Source organism: Bombina bombina, chromosome 1 (genome assembly GCF_027579735.1).
Source record: "Bombina bombina isolate aBomBom1 chromosome 1, aBomBom1.pri, whole genome shotgun sequence".
NCBI classification, from domain to species: domain Eukaryota; kingdom Metazoa; phylum Chordata; class Amphibia; order Anura; family Bombinatoridae; genus Bombina; species Bombina bombina.
In genome coordinates, this window is record NC_069499.1 from 197891200 (window position 1) to 197911914 (window position 20715).

Genomic DNA, 20715 nt, shown 5'->3' on the forward strand with positions numbered 1-20715 from the left:
TTCATTGTACCAAAGAAGGAGAATTCCTTCAGACCAGTTCTGGATCTAAAATTATTGAATCGTTATGTAAGGATACCAACGTTCAAGATGGTAACTGTAAGGACTATATTGCCTTTTGTTCAGCAAGGGAATTATATGTCCACAATAGATTTACAGGATGCATATCTGCATATTCCGATTCATCCAGATCATTATCAGTTCCTGAGATTCTCTTTTCTAGACAAGCATTACCAATTTGTGGCTCTACCGTTTGGCCTTGCTACAGCTCCAAGAATTTTCACAAAGATTCTCGGTGCCCTTCTGTCTGTAATCAGGGAACAGGGTATTGTGGTATTTCCTTATTTGGACGATATCTTGGTACTTGCTCCGTCTTTACATTTAGCAGAGTCTCATACGAATCGACTTGTGTTGTTTCTTCAAGATCATGGTTGGAGGATCAATTTACCAAAAAGTTCTTTGATTCCTCAAACAAGGGTAACCTTTCTGGGTTTCCAGATAGATTCAGTGTCCATGACTCTGTCTTTAACAGACAAGAGACGTCTAAAATTGATTACAGCTTGTCGAAACCTTCAGTCACAATCATTCCCTTCGGTAGCCTTATGCATGGAAATTCTAGGTCTTATGACTGCTGCATCGGACGCGATCCCCTTTGCTCGTTTTCACATGCGACCTCTTCAGCTCTGTATGCTGAACCAATGGTGCAGGGATTACACGAAGATATCTCAATTAATATCTTTAAAACCGATTGTTCGACACTCTCTAACGTGGTGGACAGATCACCATCGTTTAATTCAGGGGGCTTCTTTTGTTCTTCCGACCTGGACTGTAATTTCAACAGATGCAAGTCTCACAGGTTGGGGAGCTGTGTGGGGATCTCTGACGGCACAAGGAGTTTGGGAATCTCAGGAGGTGAGATTACCGATCAATATTTTGGAACTCCGTGCAATTTTCAGAGCTCTTCAGTTTTGGCCTCTTCTGAAGAGAGAATCGTTCATTTGTTTTCAGACAGACAATGTCACAACTGTGGCATACATCAATCATCAAGGAGGGACTCACAGTCCTATGGCTATGAAAGAAGTATCTCGAATTTTGGTTTGGGCGGAATCCAGCTCCTGTCTAATCTCTGCGGTTCATATCCCAGGTGTAGACAATTGGGAAGCGGATTATCTCAGTCGCCAAACGTTGCATCCGGGCGAATGGTCTCTTCACCCAGAGGTATTTCTTCAGATTGTTCAATTGTGGGGGCTCCCAGAGATAGATCTGATGGCCTCTCATCTAAACAAGAAACTTCCCAGGTATCTGTCCAGATCCCGGGATCCTCAGGCGGAGGCAGTGGATGCATTATCACTTCCTTGGAAGTATCATCCTGCCTATATCTTTCCGCCTCTAGTTCTTCTTCCAAGAGTAATCTCCAAGATTCTGAGGGAATGCTCGTTTGTTCTGCTAATAGCTCCGGCATGGCCTCACAGGTTTTGGTATGCGGATCTTGTCCGGATGGCATCTTGCCAGCCATGGACTCTTCCGTTAAGACCAGACCTTCTGTCACAAGGTCCTTTTTTCCATCCGGATCTGAAATCCTTAAATTTAAAGGTATGGAGATTGAACGCTTGATTCTTGGTCATAGAGGTTTCTCTGACTCCGTGATTAATACTATGTTACAGGCTCGTAAATCTGTATCTCGAGAGATATATTATAGAGTCTGGAAGACTTATATTTCTTGGTGTCTTTCTCATCATTTTTCTTGGCATTCTTTTAGAATACCGAGAATTTTACAATTTCTTCAGGATGGTTTGGATAAGGGTTTGTCCGCAAGTTCTTTGAAAGGACAAATCTCTGCTCTTTCTGTTCTTTTTCACAGAAAGATTGCTATTCTTCCTGATATTCATTGTTTTGTACAAGCTTTGGTTCGTATAAAACCTGTCATTAAGTCAATTTCTCCTCCTTGGAGTTTGAATTTGGTTCTGGGAGCTCTTCAAGCTCCTCCGTTTGAACCTATGCATTCATTGGACATTAAATTACTTTCTTGGAAAGTTTTGTTCCTTTTGGCCATCTCTTCTGCTAGAAGAGTTTCTGAATTATCTGCTCTTTCGTGTGAGTCTCCTTTTCTGATTTTTCATCAGGATAAGGCGGTGTTGCGAACTTCTTTTGAATTTTTACCTAAAGTTGTGAATTCCAACAACATTAGTAGAGAAATTGTGGTTCCTTCATTATGTCCTAATCCTAAGAATTCTAAGGAGAAATCATTGCATTCTTTGGATGTTGTTAGAGCTTTGAAATATTATGTTGAAGCTACGAAATCTTTCCGTAAGACTTCTAGTCTATTTGTTATCTTTTCCGGTTCTAGGAAAGGCCAGAAAGCTTCTGCCATTTCTTTGGCATCTTGGTTGAAATCTTTAATTCATCTTGCCTATGTTGAGTCGGGTAAAACTCCGCCTCAAAGAATTACAGCTCATTCTACTAGGTCAGTATCTACTTCCTGGGCGTTTAGGAATGAAGCTTCGGTTGACCAGATCTGCAAAGCAGCAACTTGGTCTTCTTTGCATACTTTTACTAAATTCTACCATTTTGATGTATTTTCTTCTTCTGAAGCAGTTTTTGGTAGAAAAGTTCTTCAGGCAGCGGTTTCAGTTTGAATCTTCTGCTTATGACTTTTTTGTTAAACTTTATTTTGGGTGTGGATTATTTTCAGCAGGAATTGGCTGTCTTTATTTTATCCCTCCCTCTCTAGTGACTCTTGTGTGGAAAGATCCACATCTTGGGTAGTCATTATCCCATACGTCACTAGCTCATGGACTCTTGTTAATTACATGAAAGAAAACATAATTTATGTAAGAACTTACCTGATAAATTCATTTCTTTCATATTAACAAGAGTCCATGAGGCCCACCCTTTTTTGTGGTGGTTATGATTTTTTTGTATAAAGCACAATTATTCCAATTCCTTATTTTTTATGCTTCGCACTTTTTCTTATCACCCCACTTCTTGGCTATTCGTTAAACTGATTTGTGGGTGTGGTGAGGGGTGTATTTATAGGCATTTTAAGGTTTGGGAAACTTTGCCCCTCCTGGTAGGAATGTATATCCCATACGTCACTAGCTCATGGACTCTTGTTAATATGAAAGAAATGAATTTATCAGGTAAGTTCTTACATAAATTATGTTTTTTCAGTCAGGGGGCCTTTCTAGTCATAGACTGAGCCTCATTTTCGCGCCATTAATGCGCAGTTGTTTTTTGAGAACAGGGCATGCAGATGCATGTGTGTGGATCTAAGAATCTCTGAAAAAGCTTTTAGAAGGCGTCATTTGGTATCGTATTCCCCTCAGGGCTTGGTTGGGTCTTAGCAAAGACTGTATCTGGGACTGTATAGGGGTTAAATTGAAAAACGGCTCCGGTTCCGTTATTTTAAGGGTTAAAGCTCTGAAATTTGGTGTGCAATACTTTTAAGGCTTTAAGACACTGTGGTGAAAATTTGGTAATTTTTGAACAATTCCTTCATACTTTTTCACATATTCAGTAATAAAGTGTTTTCTGTTTGAAATTTAAAGTGACAGTAACGGTTTTATTTTAAAACGTTTTTTGTGCATTGTTGACAAGTTTAAGCCTGTTTAACATGTCTATACCTTCAGATAAGCTATGTTCTATATGTATGAAAGCCAATGTGTCTCCCCATTTAAATTTATGTGATAAATGTGCCATAGCGTCCAAACAAAGTAAGGACAGTACTGCCACAAATAATGATATTGCCCAAGATGATTCCTCAAATGAGGGGAGTAAACATGATACTACATCATCTCCTACTGTGTTTACACCAGTTTTGCCCATGCAGGAGGCCCCTAGTACATCTAGTGCGCCAATACTTATTACCATGCAACAATTAACGTCTGTAATGGATAACTCCATAGCAAATCTTTTATCCAAAATGCGTACTTATCAGAGAAAGCGCGATTGCTCTGTTTTAAACACTGAAGAGCAAGAGGACGCTGATGATAATTGTTCTGTCATACCCTCACACCAATCTGAAGGGGCCATGAGGGAGGTTTTGTCTGAGGGAGAAATTTCAGATTCAGGAAAAATTTCTCATCAAGCTGAACCTGATGTTGTGACATTTAAATTTAAATTAGAACATCTCCGCGCACTGCTTAAGGAGGTGTTATCTACTCTGGATGATTGTGACAATTTGGTCATTCCAGAGAAATTATGCAAGATGGACAGGTTCCTAGAGGTTCCGGTGTCCCCCGACGCTTTTACTATACACAAGCGGGTGGCGGACATAGTAAATAAAGAGTGGGAAAAGCCCGGCATACCTTTTGTTCCTCCCCCTATATTTAAGAAATTATTTCCTATGGTCGACCCCAGAAAGGACTTATGGCAGACAGTCCCCAAGGTCGAGGGGGCAGTTTCTACTCTAAACAAACGCACTACTATTCCTATCGAAGATAGTTGTGCTTTCAAAGATCCTATGGATAAAAAATTGGAAGGTTTGTTTAAAAAGATTTTTGTACAGCAAGGCTACCTTCTACAACCAATTTCATGCATTGTTCCTGTCACTACGGCAGCGTGGTTCTGGTTCGAGGAACTAGAAAAGTCGCTCAGTAGAGAAACTCCATATGAGGAGATTATGGACAGAGTTCACGCACTTAAATTGGCTAACTCTTTTATTTTAGATGCCGCTTTGCAATTAGCAAAATTAGCGGCGAAAATTTCAGGGTTTGGTATTGTGGCGCGCAGAGCACTTTGGGTAAAGTCTTGGTCAGCGGATGTGTCATCCAAGACAAAATTACTTAACATTCCTTTCAAAGGTAAAACTTTATTTGGACCTGATTTGAAATAGATTATTTCAGACATCACTGGGGGAAAGGGCCACGCCCTTCCACAGGATAGGTCTTTTAAGGCTAAAAATAAGCCTAATTTTCGTCCCTTTCGCAGAAATGGACCAGCCTCTAATTCTGCATCCTCTAAGCAAGAGGGTAATGCCTCACAACCCAAACCAGCCTGGAAACCAATGCAAGGCTGGAACAAAGGTAAGCAGGCCAAGAAGCCTGCCACTGCTAACAAGACAGCATGAAGGAGTAGCCCCCGATCCGGGACCGGATCTGGTGGGGGGCAGACTCTCTCTCTTTGCTCAGGCTTGGGCAAGAGATGTTCAGGATCCTTGGGCGCTAGAAATAGTTTCTCAAGGTTATCTCCTGGAATTCAAGGAACTACCCCCAAGGGGAAGGTTCCACAAGTCTCACTTATCCTCAAACCAAATAAGTAGACAGGCATTCTTACATTGTGTAGAAGACCTGTTAAAGATGGGAGTGATACACCCAGTTCCAATAAAGGAACAAGGAATGGGATTTTATTCCAATCTGTTCGTAGTTCCCAAAAAAGAGGGAACGTTCAGACCAATTTTGGATTTGAAGATCCTAAACAAATTTCTCAGGGTACCATCGTTCAAAATGGAAACTATTCGAACGATTCTACCCACCATCCAGGAAAGTCAATTTATGACTACCGTGGATCTAAAGGATGCGTACCTACATATCCCTATCCACAAGGAACTTCATCAGTTCCTAAGGTTCGCTTTTCTGGACAAACATTACCATTTTGTGGCTCTTCCATTCGGATTAGCCACTGCTCCAAGGATTTTCACAAAGGTGCTAGGGTCCCTTCTAGCGGTTCTAAGACCAAGGGGCATTGCAGTAGTACCTTACTTGGACGACATTCTAATACAAGCGTCGTCCCTGTCAAAGGCAAAGGCTCATACGGACATTGTTCTAGCCTTTCTCACATCTCACGGATGGAAAGTGAACAAAGAAAAGAGTTCTCAGTCCCCGTCAACAAGAGTTCCCTTCTTGGGAACAATAATAGATTCCTTAGAAATGAGGATTTCTCCAACATAGGTGTGTCCGGTCCACGGCGTCATCCTTACTTGTGGGATATTCTCCTCCCCAACAGGAAATGGCAAAGAGCCCAGCAAAGCTGGTCACATGATCCCTCCTAGGCTCCGCCTACCCCAGTCATTCTCTTTGCCGTTGTACAGGCAACATCTCCACGGAGATGGCTTAGAGTTTTTTAGTGTTTAACTGTAGTTTTTATTATTCAATCAAGAGTTTGTTATTTTAAAATAGTGCTGGTATGTACTATTTACTCAGAAACAGAAAAGAGATGAAGATTTCTGTTTGTATGAGGAAAATGATTTTAGCACCGTAACTAAAATCCATGGCTGTTCCACACAGGACTGTTGAGAGCAATTAACTTCAGTTGGGGGAACAGTGTGCAGTCTCTTACTGCTTGAGGTATGACACATTCTAACAAGACGATGTAATGCTGGAAGCTGTCATTTTCCCTATGGGATCCGGTAAGCCATGTTTATTAAGATAGTAAATAAGGGCTTCACAAGGGCTTATTAAGACTGTAGACTTTTTCTGGGCTAAATCGATTCATTATTAACACATATTTAGCCTTGAGGAATCATTTATTCTGGGTATTTTGATATGATTATATCGGCAGGCACTGTTTTTGACACCTTATTCTTTAGGGGCTTTCCCTAATCATAGTCAGAGCCTCATTTTCGCGCCGGTATGGCGCACTTGTTTTTGAGGACAGCATGGCATGCAGCTGCATGTGTGTGGAGCTCTGATACATAGAAAAGTCTTTCTGAAGGCATCATTTGGTATCGTATTCCCCTTTGGGCTTGGTTGGGTCTCAGCAAAGCAGATTCCAGGGACTGTAAAGGGGTTAAATATAAAAACGGCTCCGGTTCCGTTATTTTAAGGGTTAAAGCTTCCAAATTTGGTGTGCAATACTTTTAAGGCTTTAAGACACTGTGGTGAAATTTTGGTGAATTTTGAACAATTCCTTCATACTTTTTCGCAATTGCAGTAATAAAGTGTGTTTAGTTTAAAATTTAAAGTGACAGTAACGGTTTTATTTTAAAACGTTTTTTGTGCTTTGTTATCAAGTTTATGCCTGTTTACAATGTCTGAACTACCAGATAGATTGTGTTCTGACTGTGGGGAAACCAAGGTTCTTTCTCATTTAACTATATGTATTTTATGTCATAAAAAAATTTAGTAAAAATGATGCCCAAGATGATTCCTCAAGTGAGGGGAGTAAGCATGGTACTGCATCATCCCCTCCTTCGTCTACACCAGTCTTGCCCATACAGGAGGCCCCTAGTACATCTAGTGCGCCAATACTCCTTACTATGCAACATTTAACGGCTGTAATGGATAATTCTATCAAAAACATTTTAGCCAATATGCCCACTTATCAGTGAAAGCGCGACTGCTCTGTTTTAGAAAATTCTGTAGAGCATGAGAACGCTGATGATATGGTTTCTGAAGGGCCCCTACACCAGTCTGAGGGGGCCAGGGAGGTTTTGTCTGAGGGAGAAATTTCAGATTCAGGAAACATTTCTCAATAAGCTGAACCTGATGTGATTACTTTTAAATTTAAGTTGGAACATCTCCGCGCTCTGCTTAAGGAGGTGTTATCCAATTTGGATGATTGTGATTATCTGGTCATTCCAGAACCACTATGTAAAATGGGCCCCCCGAAGCTTTTCCTATATCCAAGCGGGTGGCGTACATTGTTAGTAAAGAATGGGACAGGCCCGGTATACCTTTAGTACCTCCCCCCATATTTATAAAATTGTTTTCCTATAGTCGACCCCAGAAAGGACTGATGGCAGACAGTCCCCAAGGTCGAGGGGGCGGTTTCTACTCTACACAAGCGCGCCACTATACCCATAGAAGATAGTTGTGCTTTCCAAGATCCTATGGATAAAAAATTAGAAGGTCTGCTAAAGATGTTTGTTCAGCAAGGTTCCCTTCTACAACCAATTGCATGCATTGTCCCTGTCACTGCAGCCGCGTGTTTCTAGTTTGATGAGCTAGGAAAGGCGATTATTAGTAATTCTTCTTCTTATGAGGAGATTATGGACAGAATTCGTGCTCTTAAATTGGCTAATTCTTTCACCCTAGACGCCACCTTGCAATTGGCTAGGTTAGCGGCGAAAAAATTCTGGGTTTGCTATTGTGGCGCAGAGCGCTTTGGTTAAAATCTTGGGCAGCGGATGCGTCTTCCAAGAACAAATTGCTTGACATTCCTTTCAAGGGGAAAACACTCTTTGGCCCTGACTTGAAAGAGATTATCTCTGATATCACTGGGGGCAAGGGCCACGCCCTTCCTCAGGATAGGTCTTTTCAAGACCAAAAATAAACCTAAGTTTCGTCCCTTTCGCAGAAACGGATCAGCCCCAAGGGCTACGTCCTCTAAGCAGGAAGGTAATACTTCTCAAGCCAATCCAGCCTGGAGACCTATGCAAGGCTGGAACAAAGGAAAGCAGGCCAGGAAACCTGCCACTGCTACCAAGACAGCATGAAATGCGGGCCCCCGATCCGGGACCGGATCTGGTGGGGGGCAGACTCTCTCTCTTCGCTCAGGCTGGGGCAAGAGATGTTCTGGATCCTTGGGTGCTAGAAATAGTCTCCCAAGGTTATTCTCTGGAGTTCAAGGGGCTTCCTCCAAGGGGGAGGTTCCACAGGTCTCAGTTGTCTTCAGATCACATAAGAAGACAGGCATTCTTACATTGGGTAGAAGACCTGCTAAAAATGGGAGTGATTCATCCTGTTCCATTAGGAGAACAAGGGATGGGGTTCTACTCCAATCTGTTCATAGTTCCCAAAAAAGAGGGAACGTTCAGACCAATCTTAGATCTCAAGATCTTGAACAAGTTTCTCAAGGTTCCATCGTTCAAGATGGAAACCATTCGAACACTCCTTCCTTCCATCCAGGAAGGTCAATTCATGACCAAGGTGGATTTCAAGGATGCGTATCTACATATTCCTATCCACAAGGAACATCATCGGTTCCTAAGGTTTGAATTCCTGGACAAGCATTTCCAGTTCGTGGCGTTTTCTTTCGGATTAGCCACTGCTCCTAGGATTTTCTCATAGGTACTAGGGTCCCTTCTGGCGGTGCTAAGACCAAGGGGCATTGCTGTAGTACCTTACTTGGACGACATTCTGATTCGAGCGTCGTCCCTTCCTCAAGTTAAGGCTCACACGGACATTGTCCTGGCCTTTCTCAGATCTCACGGATGGAAAGTGAACGTGGAAAAGAGTTCTCTATCTCCGTCAACGAGGGTTCCCTTCTTGGGAACTATAATAGACTCCTTAGAAATGAGGATTTTTCTGACAGAAGCCAGAAAAACAAAACTTCTAGACTCTTGTCGGATACTTCATTCCGTTCCTCTTCCTTCCATAGCGCAGTGCATGGAAGTGATAGGTTTGATGGTAGCGGCAATGGACATAGTTCCTTTTGTGCGCATTCATCTAAGACCATTACAACTGTTCATGCTCAGTCAGTGGAATGGGGACTATTCAGACTTGTCTCCGAAGATACAAGTAAATCAGAGGACCAGAGACTCATTCCGTTGGTGGCTGTCCCTGGACAACCTGTCACAAGGGATGACCTTCCGCAGACCAGAGTGGGTCATTGTCACGACCGACGCCAGTCTGATGGGCTGGGGCGCGGTCTGGGGATCCCTGAAAGCTCAGGGTCTTTGGTCTCGGGTAGAATCTCTTCTACCGATAAATATTCTGGAACTGAGAGCGATATTCAATGCTCTCAAAGCTTGGCCTCAGCTAGCGAGGGCCAAGTTCATACATCAACCATCAGGGGGGAACAAGGAGTTCCCTAGCGATGGAAGAAGTGACCAAAATCATTCTATGGGCGGAGTCTCACTCCTGCCACCTGTCTGCTATCCACATCCCAGGAGTGGAAAATTGGGAAGCGGATTTTCTGAGTCGTCAGACATTGCATCCGGGGGAGTGGGAACTCCATCCGGAAATCTTTGCCCAAGTCACTCAACCGTGGGGCATTCCAGACATGGATCTGATGGCCTCTCGTCAGAACTTCAGAGTTCCTTACTACGGGTACAGATCCAGGGATCCCAAGGCGGCTCTAGTGGATGCACTAGTAGCACCTTGGACCTTCAAACTAGCTTATGTGTTCCCGCCGTTTCCTCTCATCCCCAGGCTGGTAGCCAGGATCAATCAGGAGAGGGCGTCGGTGATTTTGATAGCTCCTGCGTGGCCACGCAGGACTTGGTATGCAGATCTGGTGAATATGTCATCGGCTCCACCATGGAAGCTACCTTTGAGACGAGACCTTCTTGTTCTAGGTCCGTTCGACCCACTCCAGCTGACTGCTTGGAGATTGAACGCTTGATCTTATCAAAGCGAGGGTTCTCAGATTCTGTTATTAATACTCTTGTTCAGGCCTGAAAGCCTGTAACCAGAAAAATTACCACATAATTTGGTATATCTGTTGGTGTGAATCTGCAGGATTCCCTTGGGACAAGGTTAAGATTCCTAAGAGTCTATCCTTCCTTCGAGGAGGATTGGAAAAAGGATTATCTGCAAGTTCCTTGATGGGACAGATTTCTGCCTTGTCTGTGTTACTTCACAAAAAGCTGGCAGCTGTGCCAGATGTTCTAGCCTTTGTTCAGGCTCTGGTTAGAATCAAGCCTGTTTACAAAATTTTGACTCCTCCTTGGAGTCTCAACCTAGTTCTTTCAGTTCTTTAGGGGGTTCCGTTTGAACCCTTACATTCCGTTGATATTAAGTTATTATCTTGGAAAGTTTTGTTTTTGGTTGCAATTTCTTCTGCTAGAAGAGTTTCAGAATTATCTGCTCTGCAGTGTTCTTCTCCTTATCTGGTGTTCCATGCAGATAAGGTGGTTTTGCGTACTAAACCTGGTTTTCTTCCAAAAGTTGTTTCTAACAAAAACATTAACCAGGAGATAGTTGTGCCTTCTTTGTGTCCTAATCCAGTTTCAAAGAAGGAACGTTTGTTGCACAACTTGGATGTAGTTCGTGCTCTCAAATTTTACTTAGCAGCTACTAAGGATTTCAGACAAACTTTGTCTTTGTTTGTTGTTTATTCTGGTAAACGGAGAGGTCAAAAAGCAACTTCTACCTCTCTCTCCTTCTGGATTAAAAGCATTATCCGATTGGCTTATGAGACTGCCGGACGGCAGCCTCCTGAAAGAATCACAGCTCACTCGACTAGGGCTGTGGCTTCCACATGGGCCTTCAAGAACGAGGCTTCTGTTGATCAGATATGTAAGGCAGTGACTTGGTCTTCACTGCACACTTTTTCTAAATTTTACAAATTTGATACTTTTGCTTCTTCTGAGGCTATTTTTGGGAGAAAGGTTTTGCAAGCCGTGGTGCCTTCCATTTAGGTGACCTGATTTGCTCCCTCCCTTCATCCGTGTCCTAAAGCTTTGGTATTGGTTCCCACAAGTAAGGATGACGCCGTGGACCGGACACACCTATGTTGGAGAAAACAGAATTTATGTTTACCTGATAAATTACTTTCTCCAACGGTGTGTCCGGTCCACGGCCCGCCCTGGTTTTTTTAATCAGGTCTGATAATTTATTTTCTTTAACTACAGTCACCACGGTAACATATGGTTTCTCCTATGCAAATATTCCTCCTTAACGTCGGTCGAATGACTGGGGTAGGCGGAGCCTAGGAGGGATCATGTGACCAGCTTTGCTGGGCTCTTTGCCATTTCCTGTTGGGGAGGAGAATATCCCACAAGTAAGGATGACGCCGTGGACCGGACACACCGTTGGAGAAAGTAATTTATCAGGTAAACATAAATTCTGTTTTTTCTGACAGAGGTCAGAAAATCAAAACTTTTAAGCTCTTGTCAAGTGCTTCATTCTGTTCCTCGTCCTTCCATAGCGCAGTGCATGGAAGTAATAGGATTGATGGTTGCAACAATGGACATAGTTCCTTTTGCACGAATTCATCTAAGACCATTACAACTGTGCATGCTCAAACAGTGGAATGGGGATTATACAGACTTGTCTCCAATGATTCAAGTAGATCAAAAGACCAGAGATTCACTCCGTTGGTGGCTGACCCTGGACCATCTGTCCCAGGGAATGAGCTTCCGCAGGCTAGAGTGGGTCATTGTCACGACCGACGCCAGTCTAGTGGGCTGGGGTGCGGTCTGGGAATCCCTGAAAGCTCAGGGTCTATGGTCTCGGGAAGAGTCTCTTCTCCCGATAAACATTCTGGAACTGAGAGCGATATTCAATGCTCTCAGAGCTTGGCCTCAACTAGCAAAGGCCAAATTCATAAGGTTCCAATCAGACAACATGACGACTGTAGCTTATATCAATCATCAAGGGGGAACAAAGAGTTCCCTAGCGATGAAAGAAGTGACCAAAATAATTCAATGGGCGGAGGATCACTCCTGCCACTTGTCTGCGATCCACATCCCAGGAGTGGAAAATTGGGAAGCGGATTTTCTGAGTCGTCAGACATTTCATCCGGGGGAGTGGGAACTCCATCCGGAAATCTTTGCCCAAATAACTCAATTATGGGGCATTCCAGACATGGATCTGATGGCGTCTCGTCAGAACTTCAAGGTTCCTTGCTACGGGTCCAGATCCAGGGATCCCAAGGCGACTCTAGTAGATGCACTAGTAGCACCTTGGACTTTCAACCTAGCTTACGTATTCCCACCGTTTCCTCTCATTCCCAGGCTGGTAGCCAGGATCAATCAGGAGAGGGCCTCGGTGATCTTGATAGCTCCTGCGTGGTCACGCAGGACTTTTTTATGCAGACCTGGTGAATATGTCTTCGGCTCCACCATGGAAGCTACCTTTGAGACAGGACCTTCTTGTTCAAGGTCCATTCGAACACCCAAATCTGGTCTCCCTCCAACTGACGGCTTGGAGATTGAACGCTTGATTCTATCAAAGCGTGGGTTTTCAGATTCGGTGATAGATACTCTGGTTCAGGCCAGAAAACCTGTAACTAGAAAAATTTACCATAAAATATGGAAAAAATATATCTGTTGGTGTGAATCCAAAGGATTCCCATGGAATAAGATAAAAATTCCTAAGATTCTCTCCTTTCTTCAAGAAGGTTTGGAGAAAGGATTATCTGCAAGTTCCCTAAAGGGACAGATCTCTGCTTTATCCGTCTTACTACACAAAAGACTGGCAGCTGTGCCAGATGTTCAAGCATTTCTTCAGGCTCTGGTTAGGATCAAGCCTGTTTACAGACCTTTGACTCCTCCCTGGAGTCTAAATCTAGTTATTTCAGTTCTTCAAGGGGTTCCGTTTGAACCCTTACATTCCATAGATATTAAGTTACTATCTTGGAAAGTTTTGTTTTTGGTTGCAATTTCTTCTGCTAGAAGAGTTTCAGAGTTATCTGCTCTGCAGTGTTCTCCTCCTTATCTGGTGTTCCATGCAGATAAGGTGGTTTTGCGTACTAAGCCTGGTTTTCTTCCTAAAGTTGTTTCTAACAAAAATATTAACCAGGAGATAGTTGTACCTTCTTTGTGTCCGAATCCAGTTTCAAAGAAGGAACGTTTGTTACACAATTTGGACGTTGTCCGTGCTCTAAAGTTCTATTTAGAGGCTACTAAAGATTTCAGACAAACATCTTCCTTGTTTGTTGTTTATTCTGGTAAAAGGAGAGGTCAAAAAGCGACTTCTACCTCTCTTTCCTTTTGGCTTAAAAGCATCATCCGATTGGCTTATGAGACTGCCAGACGGCAGCCTCCTGAAAGAATCACAGCTCACTCCACTAGGGCTGTGGCTTCCACATGGGCCTTCAAGAACGAGGCTTCTGTTGACCAGATATGTAAGGCAGCGACTTGGTCTTCACTGCACACTTTTGCCAAATTTTACAAATTTGATACTTTTGCTTCTTCAGAGGCTATTTTTGGGAGAAAGGTTTTGCAAGCTGTGGTTCCTTCCGTTTAGGTGACCTGATTTGCTCCCTCCCTTCATCCGTGTCCTAAAGCTTTGGTATTGGTTCCCACAAGTAAGGATGACGCCGTGGACCGGACACACCAATGTTGGAGAAAACAGAATTTATGCTTACCTGATAAATTACTTTCTCCAACGGTGTGTCCGGTCCACGGCCCTCCCTGGTTTTTTAATCAGGTCTGATGAATTATTTTCTCTAACTACAGTCACCACGGTATCATATGGTTTCTCCTATATATATATTTCCTCCTGTCCGTCGGTCGAATGACTGGGGTGGGCGGAGCCTAGGAGGGATCATGTGACCAGCTTTGCTGGGACTCTTTGCCATTTCCTGTTGGGGAAGAGAATATCCCACAAGTAAGGATGACGCCGTGGACCGGACACACCGTTGGATAAAGTAATTTATCAGGTAAGCATAAATTCTGTTTTTTCCTCGTCCGCTTTTGGGAGATGGGCTCTTCAAGCAGTGGTGCCTTTCGTTTAGGTTCCCTGTCTTGTCCCTCCCGTATCATCTGTGTACTCTAGCTTGGGTATTGAATCCCATTAGTAATTAAGATGATCCGTGGACTCATCGTGTCTTAAAAAAGAAAAGAAAATGTATGCTTACCTGATAAATTTATTTCTTTTTTGACACGATGAGTCCACAGCCCGCCCTGTTCTTTAGACATGTTGTGGGTTTTTGTAAACTTCAGACACCTCTGCACCTTGGCTTTTCCTTTCTCTTACTAACTTCGGTCAAATGACTGGAGTGGGAGGGAGGGGAGGAGCTATTTATCAACTCTGCTGTGATGCTCTTTTTTTCTCACACATACCAGCAAATCCAGTGAAGGCTCAGGCTTTTCTGAAGTGTGTTTCAGATCTAGAGCTTTCAGGGATAATCATACCAGTTCCGTTTCAAGAACAGGGTCTGGGGTTTTATTCAAATCTATTCATTGTCCCAAAGTAAGAAAATTCATTCTGGACAGTTCTGAAAATATTGAATTGTTTTGTAAGAGTGGCAACTTTCAAAATGGTGACTATAAGGATTATTCTGCCTTTTGTTCAGCATAGACTTACAGGATGCATATCTTCATATTCCTATTCATCCAGACCACTATCATTTTCTGAGATTCTCTTTTCTAGACAAGCATTACCAATTTGTCGCTCTTCCATTTGGCCTAGCGACGGCTCCAATAATTTTTTCAAAGGTTCTCTGTGCCCTACTCTCTGTAATCAGAGAACAGGTTATTGTAGTGTTTCCTTATTTGGACGATATCTTGGTACTAGCTCAGTCTTTACATTCTGCCGAATCTCACACAAATCAACTAGTGTTGTTTCTTCAAAGACATGGTTGGAGGATCAATTTACCAAAAAGTTCCTTGATTCATCAGACAAGGGTCACCTTTTTAGGTTTCCAGATAGATTCAGTGTCCATGACTCTGTCTCTAACAGACAAGAGGCAAATAAAATTGGTTTCAGCTCGTCAAAACCTTCAGTCTCAATCATTCCCTTCAGTGGCTATGTGCATGGAAGTTTTAGCTTTCATGACTGCAGCATCGGACGCAATCCCCTTTGCTCGTTTCCATATGAGACCTCTGCAGCTTTGTATGCTGAATCATTGGTGCAGGGATTATACTCGGATATCACAATTGATATACTTAAATCCCAACATTCAACTCTCTCTGACTTAGTGGTTAGACCATCATTGTGTAATTCAGGGGCCCTCTTTTGTTCATCCTACCTGGACTGTGATCACAACAGATGCAAGCCTTTCAGGTTGGGGAGCTGTCTGGGGATCTCTGATAGCACAAGGGGTTTGGAAATCTCAAGAGGCGAGGTTACCAATCAATATTTTAGAACTCCGTGCTATTTTCAGGGCTCTTCAGGTTTGGCCTCTGTTGAAGAGAGAACCATTCATTTGTTTTCAGACAGACAATATCACAACTGTGGCATATGTCAATCATCAGGGTGGGACTCAGTCCCCTAGCTATGAAAGAAGTATCTCAGATACTTTCTTGGGCGGAATCCAGCTCTTGTCTAATTTCTGCGCTACATATCCCAGGTGTAGACTATTGGGAAGCGGATTATCTCAGCCATCAGACTTTACATCCGGGGGAGTGGTCTCACCATCCATATGTGTTTTTTCAGATTGTTCAGATATGGGGTCTTCCAGAAATAGTCGGTAGATGCGTTGGCAGTTCCTTGGTTTTACCAACCTGCTTATATCTTCCCGCCTCTAGTTCTTCTTCCAAGAGTGATTTCCAAGATCATAATGGAACAATCATTTGTGTTTCTGGTAGCGCAAGCATGGCCTCATAGGTTCTGGTATGCTGATCTTGTTCGCATGTCCAGTTGCCAACCTTGGCCACTTCCTTTAAGACCAGACCTTCTGTCTCAAGTACCGTTTTTCCATCAGGATCTCAAATCATTAAATTTGAAGGTATGGGAATGTAACGCTTAGTGCTTAGTCATAGAGGTTTCTCTGACTCAGTGATTGATACTATGTTACAGGCTCGTAAATCTGTTTCTTGGAAGATTTATTATCTAGTTTGGAAGACTTATATTTCATGGTGTTCTTCTCATAAATTCTCCTGGCATTCTTTTAGAATTCCTAGAATTTTACAGTTTATTCAGGATGGTTTGGATAAAGGTTTGTCTGCAAGTTCCTTGAAGTGACAAATCTCTGCTCTTTCTGTTTTATTTCACATAAAGATTGATAAGCTTCCTGATATTCACTGTTTTGTGCAGGCTTTGATCCATATCAAGCCTGTCATTAAATCAATCTCTCCTCCTTGGAGTCTTAATTTGGTTTTGAAGGCTTTACAGGCTCCTCCTTTTGAGCCTATGCAATTTTACCTAAAGTTGTGAATTCTAACAACATTAATATGGAAATTGTTGTTCCCTCTTTGTGTCCTAATTCTAAGAATTCTTTGGAGAGATCCTTACATTCTCTGGATGTTGTAAGAGCTTTGAAATATTATGTTGAAGCTACTGAAGTTTTCAGGAAGACTTCTAGTCTATTTGTTGTCTTTTCTGGTTCTAGGAAAGGTCAGAAAGCTTCTGCCATTTCCTTGGCATCCTGGTTAAAGCTTTTGATTCATCAGGCTTATTTGGAGTCGGGTCAGGCCCTGCCTCAGGGAATCACAGCTCATTCTACTCGATCAGTTTCCACTTCGTGGGCTTTTAAGAATGAAGCTTCGGTTGATCAGATTTGCAAAGCCACAACTTCGTCTTCTTTGCATACATTTACTAAATTCTACCGTTATGATGTATTTGCCTCTTTGGAAGCAGTTTTTGGTAGAAAAGTTCTTCAGGCAGCTGTTTCAGTTTGATTCTTTTGCTTATGTTTTAAGTTTTTTTCTTTTCAGTTATGAGAAAAACTTATTTTTTTTGGATGTGGATTTTATTTTTTCAGCGGAAAATGGCTGTTTTTATTTTTATCCCTCCCTCTCTAGTGACTCCTGTGGAGTACCACATCTTGGGTATTACTATCCCATACATCACTAGCTCATGGACTCTTGCCAATTACATGAAAGAAAACATAATTTATGTAAGAACTTGCCTGATAAATTCATTTTTTTATGGTGGTTATGTGTTTTTTTGTATAAAGCACAATTATATTTCCAGTTCCTTTTTTTGATGCTTTTTACTCCTTTTTCTATCACCCCACTACTTGTCTATTCGTTAAACTGAATTGTGGGTGTGGTGAGGGTTGTATTTATAGGCATTTTGAGGTTTGGGAAACTTTTCCCCTCCTGGTAGTATTGTATATCCCATACGTCACTAGCTCATGGACTCTTGCCAATATGAAAGAAATGAATTTATCAGGTAAGTTCTTACATAAATTGTTTTGTTGTTGTTCCAATCATAATTATTCTTGGCATTCTTTTAGTGTTCCCAGATTTCTTCAAGACGTTTTGCAGAAAGGTCTTTCTGCCAGTTCTTTGAAAGTACAGATTTCTGCCCTCTCTGTTCTTTTCCACAAGAAAGTTGCTAATCTTCCTGATGTGCATAGTTTTCTTCAGGCTTTATCTAGAATAAAGCCTGTAATCAAACCTATTTCTCCTTCTTGGAATCCTAATTTGGTTCTGAAGGCTTTGCAGTCTCCACATTTTGAACCTATGCATAAGGTGGATATAAAGCTTATTTCCTGGAAAGTTTTGTTTCTTTTGGCTATTTCATCCGCTAGAAGAGTGTCTGGGTTGTCTGTTCTTTCTTCTGATCCTCCTTATTTTGTCTTTCATATAGATTAAGCTGTTTCAAGGACTTCTTTTGATTTCCCTAAAGTTGTTCTTCTGATAATATCAATAGGGAAATTGTGGTCCCTTCCCTTTGTCTTGATCTAAAGAGTTGATCTGAGAGACTTCTTTATAACGGATGTTGTCAGGGCTTTGAAATATTATCTTGAGGTTACTAAGGATTTCAGACAAACTCCTAATTTGTTTGTTCATTTTTTTAGGTAAGCGCAAGGGACAGAAGGCGTTTTTTGTTGCTCTGGCTTCCTGGATTAAGCAATTAATCCATATGATTTATGTAGAAGCAGGTTAGACTTCTAAGTGTATCACAGCTCATTCTACTTTCTCTGTAGCCACTTCCTGGGCATTCAAGAATGAGGACTTTTTGGAACAAATTTGCAAGGCAGCTACTTGGTATGTATTTACTAAATTCTTCCATTTTGATGTTTTTGCTCCATCTAAAGCTGTTTTTGGATAGACAGTGCTCCAGGCAGTTGCTTCTATCTGTTTTTTCTGATTTTGGGTGTATTTTTTTCTTTTGGTTTAAAATGTTTTATCCCTTCCTATTTTTTTCCATTGCTCTTGGCCTCTTCCACAGCTTGGGTATTAGTTCCCAAGAGTAATAGATCATGAACTCTTATCACCTATATGTAAGAAAACATAATTTATATCTTACCTGATAAATTCCTTTCTTCCATGGTGATAAGAGTCTATGAGACACCACCCTACTTTTCTGGCACATCCTTTTTTCCCATTTCCTCTTAATTATTTTGCTTTATTTCATTCTCACCTATGTCGGCTTGGCTAAACGTCAAACTGATTTCCATAGAGGTCGAAGGGTTTTAATAGAGCTCTGAGGTTTGGGAATCTTTGCCTCCTCCTAGTGGCAGGAAAGGTAATTCCCAGGAGTAATGGATCGTGGACTCTTATCACCATGAAAGAAAGGAATTTATCAGGTAAGATATAATTTTTTTGTTTTTTTAACTTCTTCTTTTTAAGCATTTTATATTAAATATGTTTTCGTGTCCCTTTAATACCAGCTTGAAGTGTGGAAGCTAGCAATAATTTGTTTTGGTTTTGTTTTTTAAATAAGCTTTTTTAGCCTCTTTGGCCAGAGAGAAAGTAACAAAAAATCTTTATCTTGGTGCCATCTTTTTATGTATTTTTAATTTCTACTTTCAGAAGCTGTTGTACCCCAGCCCTCTGTACAAATCACAAGAGCACCACTGATGGGAACCGAGAAACGATTGGGACCCCGGCTGCTCCTTATACCAGTTCAATCCAACCCCGCAACTGTTCGCCCGATACAAAATGTACAACAAACCCCAGGACAGAAAATGGTTTTGCAACCTATCAAGAGCCCTGGACGGACTAACTTATTCAGACATCCCAATGGTCAGATTATACAGCTGGTACCTTTGCAGCAAGTCTGCACTCCTAGCAACCAACCAATAGTTTTCCGTAATCCAGGTACAAAATATATCAATGTTTTAGTAAGATATATTTTTGACTAAGCCCAAATAACATGGTATTATGTTTTTTTTATTTTTAAAGTGAGTTTGTGTTTTGTAGCTATGCATGTTAACCCCTTAATGACCACAGCACTTTTCCATTTTCTGTCCGTTTGGGACCAAGGCTATTTTTACATTTCTGCGGTGTTTGTGTTTAGCTGTAATTTTCCTCTTACTCATTTACTGTACCCACACATATTATATACCATTTTTCTCGCCATTAAATGGACTTTCTAAAGATACCATTATTTCTCCAACATAGGTGTGTCCGGTCCACGGCGTCATCCTTACTTGTGGGATATTCTCTTCCCCAACAGGAAATGGCAAAGAGCCCAGCAAAGCTGGTCACATGATCCCTCCTAGGCTCCGCCTACCCCAGTCATTCTCTTTGCCGTTGTACAGGCAACATCTCCACGGAGATGGCTTAGAGTTTTTTAGTGTTTAACTGTAGTTTTTCATTATTCAATCAAGAGTTTGTTATTTTCAAATAGTGCTGGTACGTACTATTTACTCAGAAACAGAAAAGAGATGAAGAATTCTGTTTGTATGAGGAAAATGATTTTAGCAACCGTAACTAAAATCCATGGCTGTTCCACACAGGACTGTTGAGAGCAATTAACTTCAGTTGGGGGAACAGTTTGCAGTCCTTTGCTGCTTGAGGTATGACACATTCTAACAAGACGATGTAATGCTGGAAGCTGTCATTTTCCCTATGGGATCCGGTAAGCCATGTTTATTACGATTGTAAATAAGGGCTTCACAAGGGCTTATTTAGACTGTAGACCTTTTTTGGGCTAAATCGATTGATATTAACACTTATTTAGCCTTGAGGAATCATTTATTCTGGGTATTTTGATATAATAATATCGGCAGGCACTGTTTTAGACACCTTATTCTTTAGGGGCTTTCCCAAAGCATAGGCAGAGTCTCATTTTCGCGCCGGTGTTGCGCACTTGTTTTTGAGAGGCATGGCATGCAGTCGCATGTGAGAGGAGCTCTGATACTTATAAAAGACTTCTGAAGGCGTCATTTGGTATCGTATTCCCCTTTGGGTTTGGTTGGGTCTCAGCAAAGCAGATACCAGGGACTGTAAAGGGGTTAAAGCTTAAAACGGCTCCGGTTCCGTTATTTGAAGGGTTAAAGCTTCCAAAATTGGTGTGCAATATTTTCAAGGCTTTAAGACACTGTGGTGAA

General features: G+C 41.9%; 1 protein-coding gene across 1 annotated transcript in view; it reads left to right on the forward strand.

Moving 5' to 3' along the window:
• Positions 1-20715, forward strand: part of MGA (MAX dimerization protein MGA) — a 1137718-nt gene that overhangs the window by 566819 nt on the left and 550184 nt on the right. Inside the window, exon 16 of the mRNA XM_053697822.1 lies at positions 19193-19480. Coding sequence (XP_053553797.1) covers positions 19193-19480 — 288 coding nt within the window. The remainder of the gene's footprint in view (positions 1-19192; positions 19481-20715) is intronic.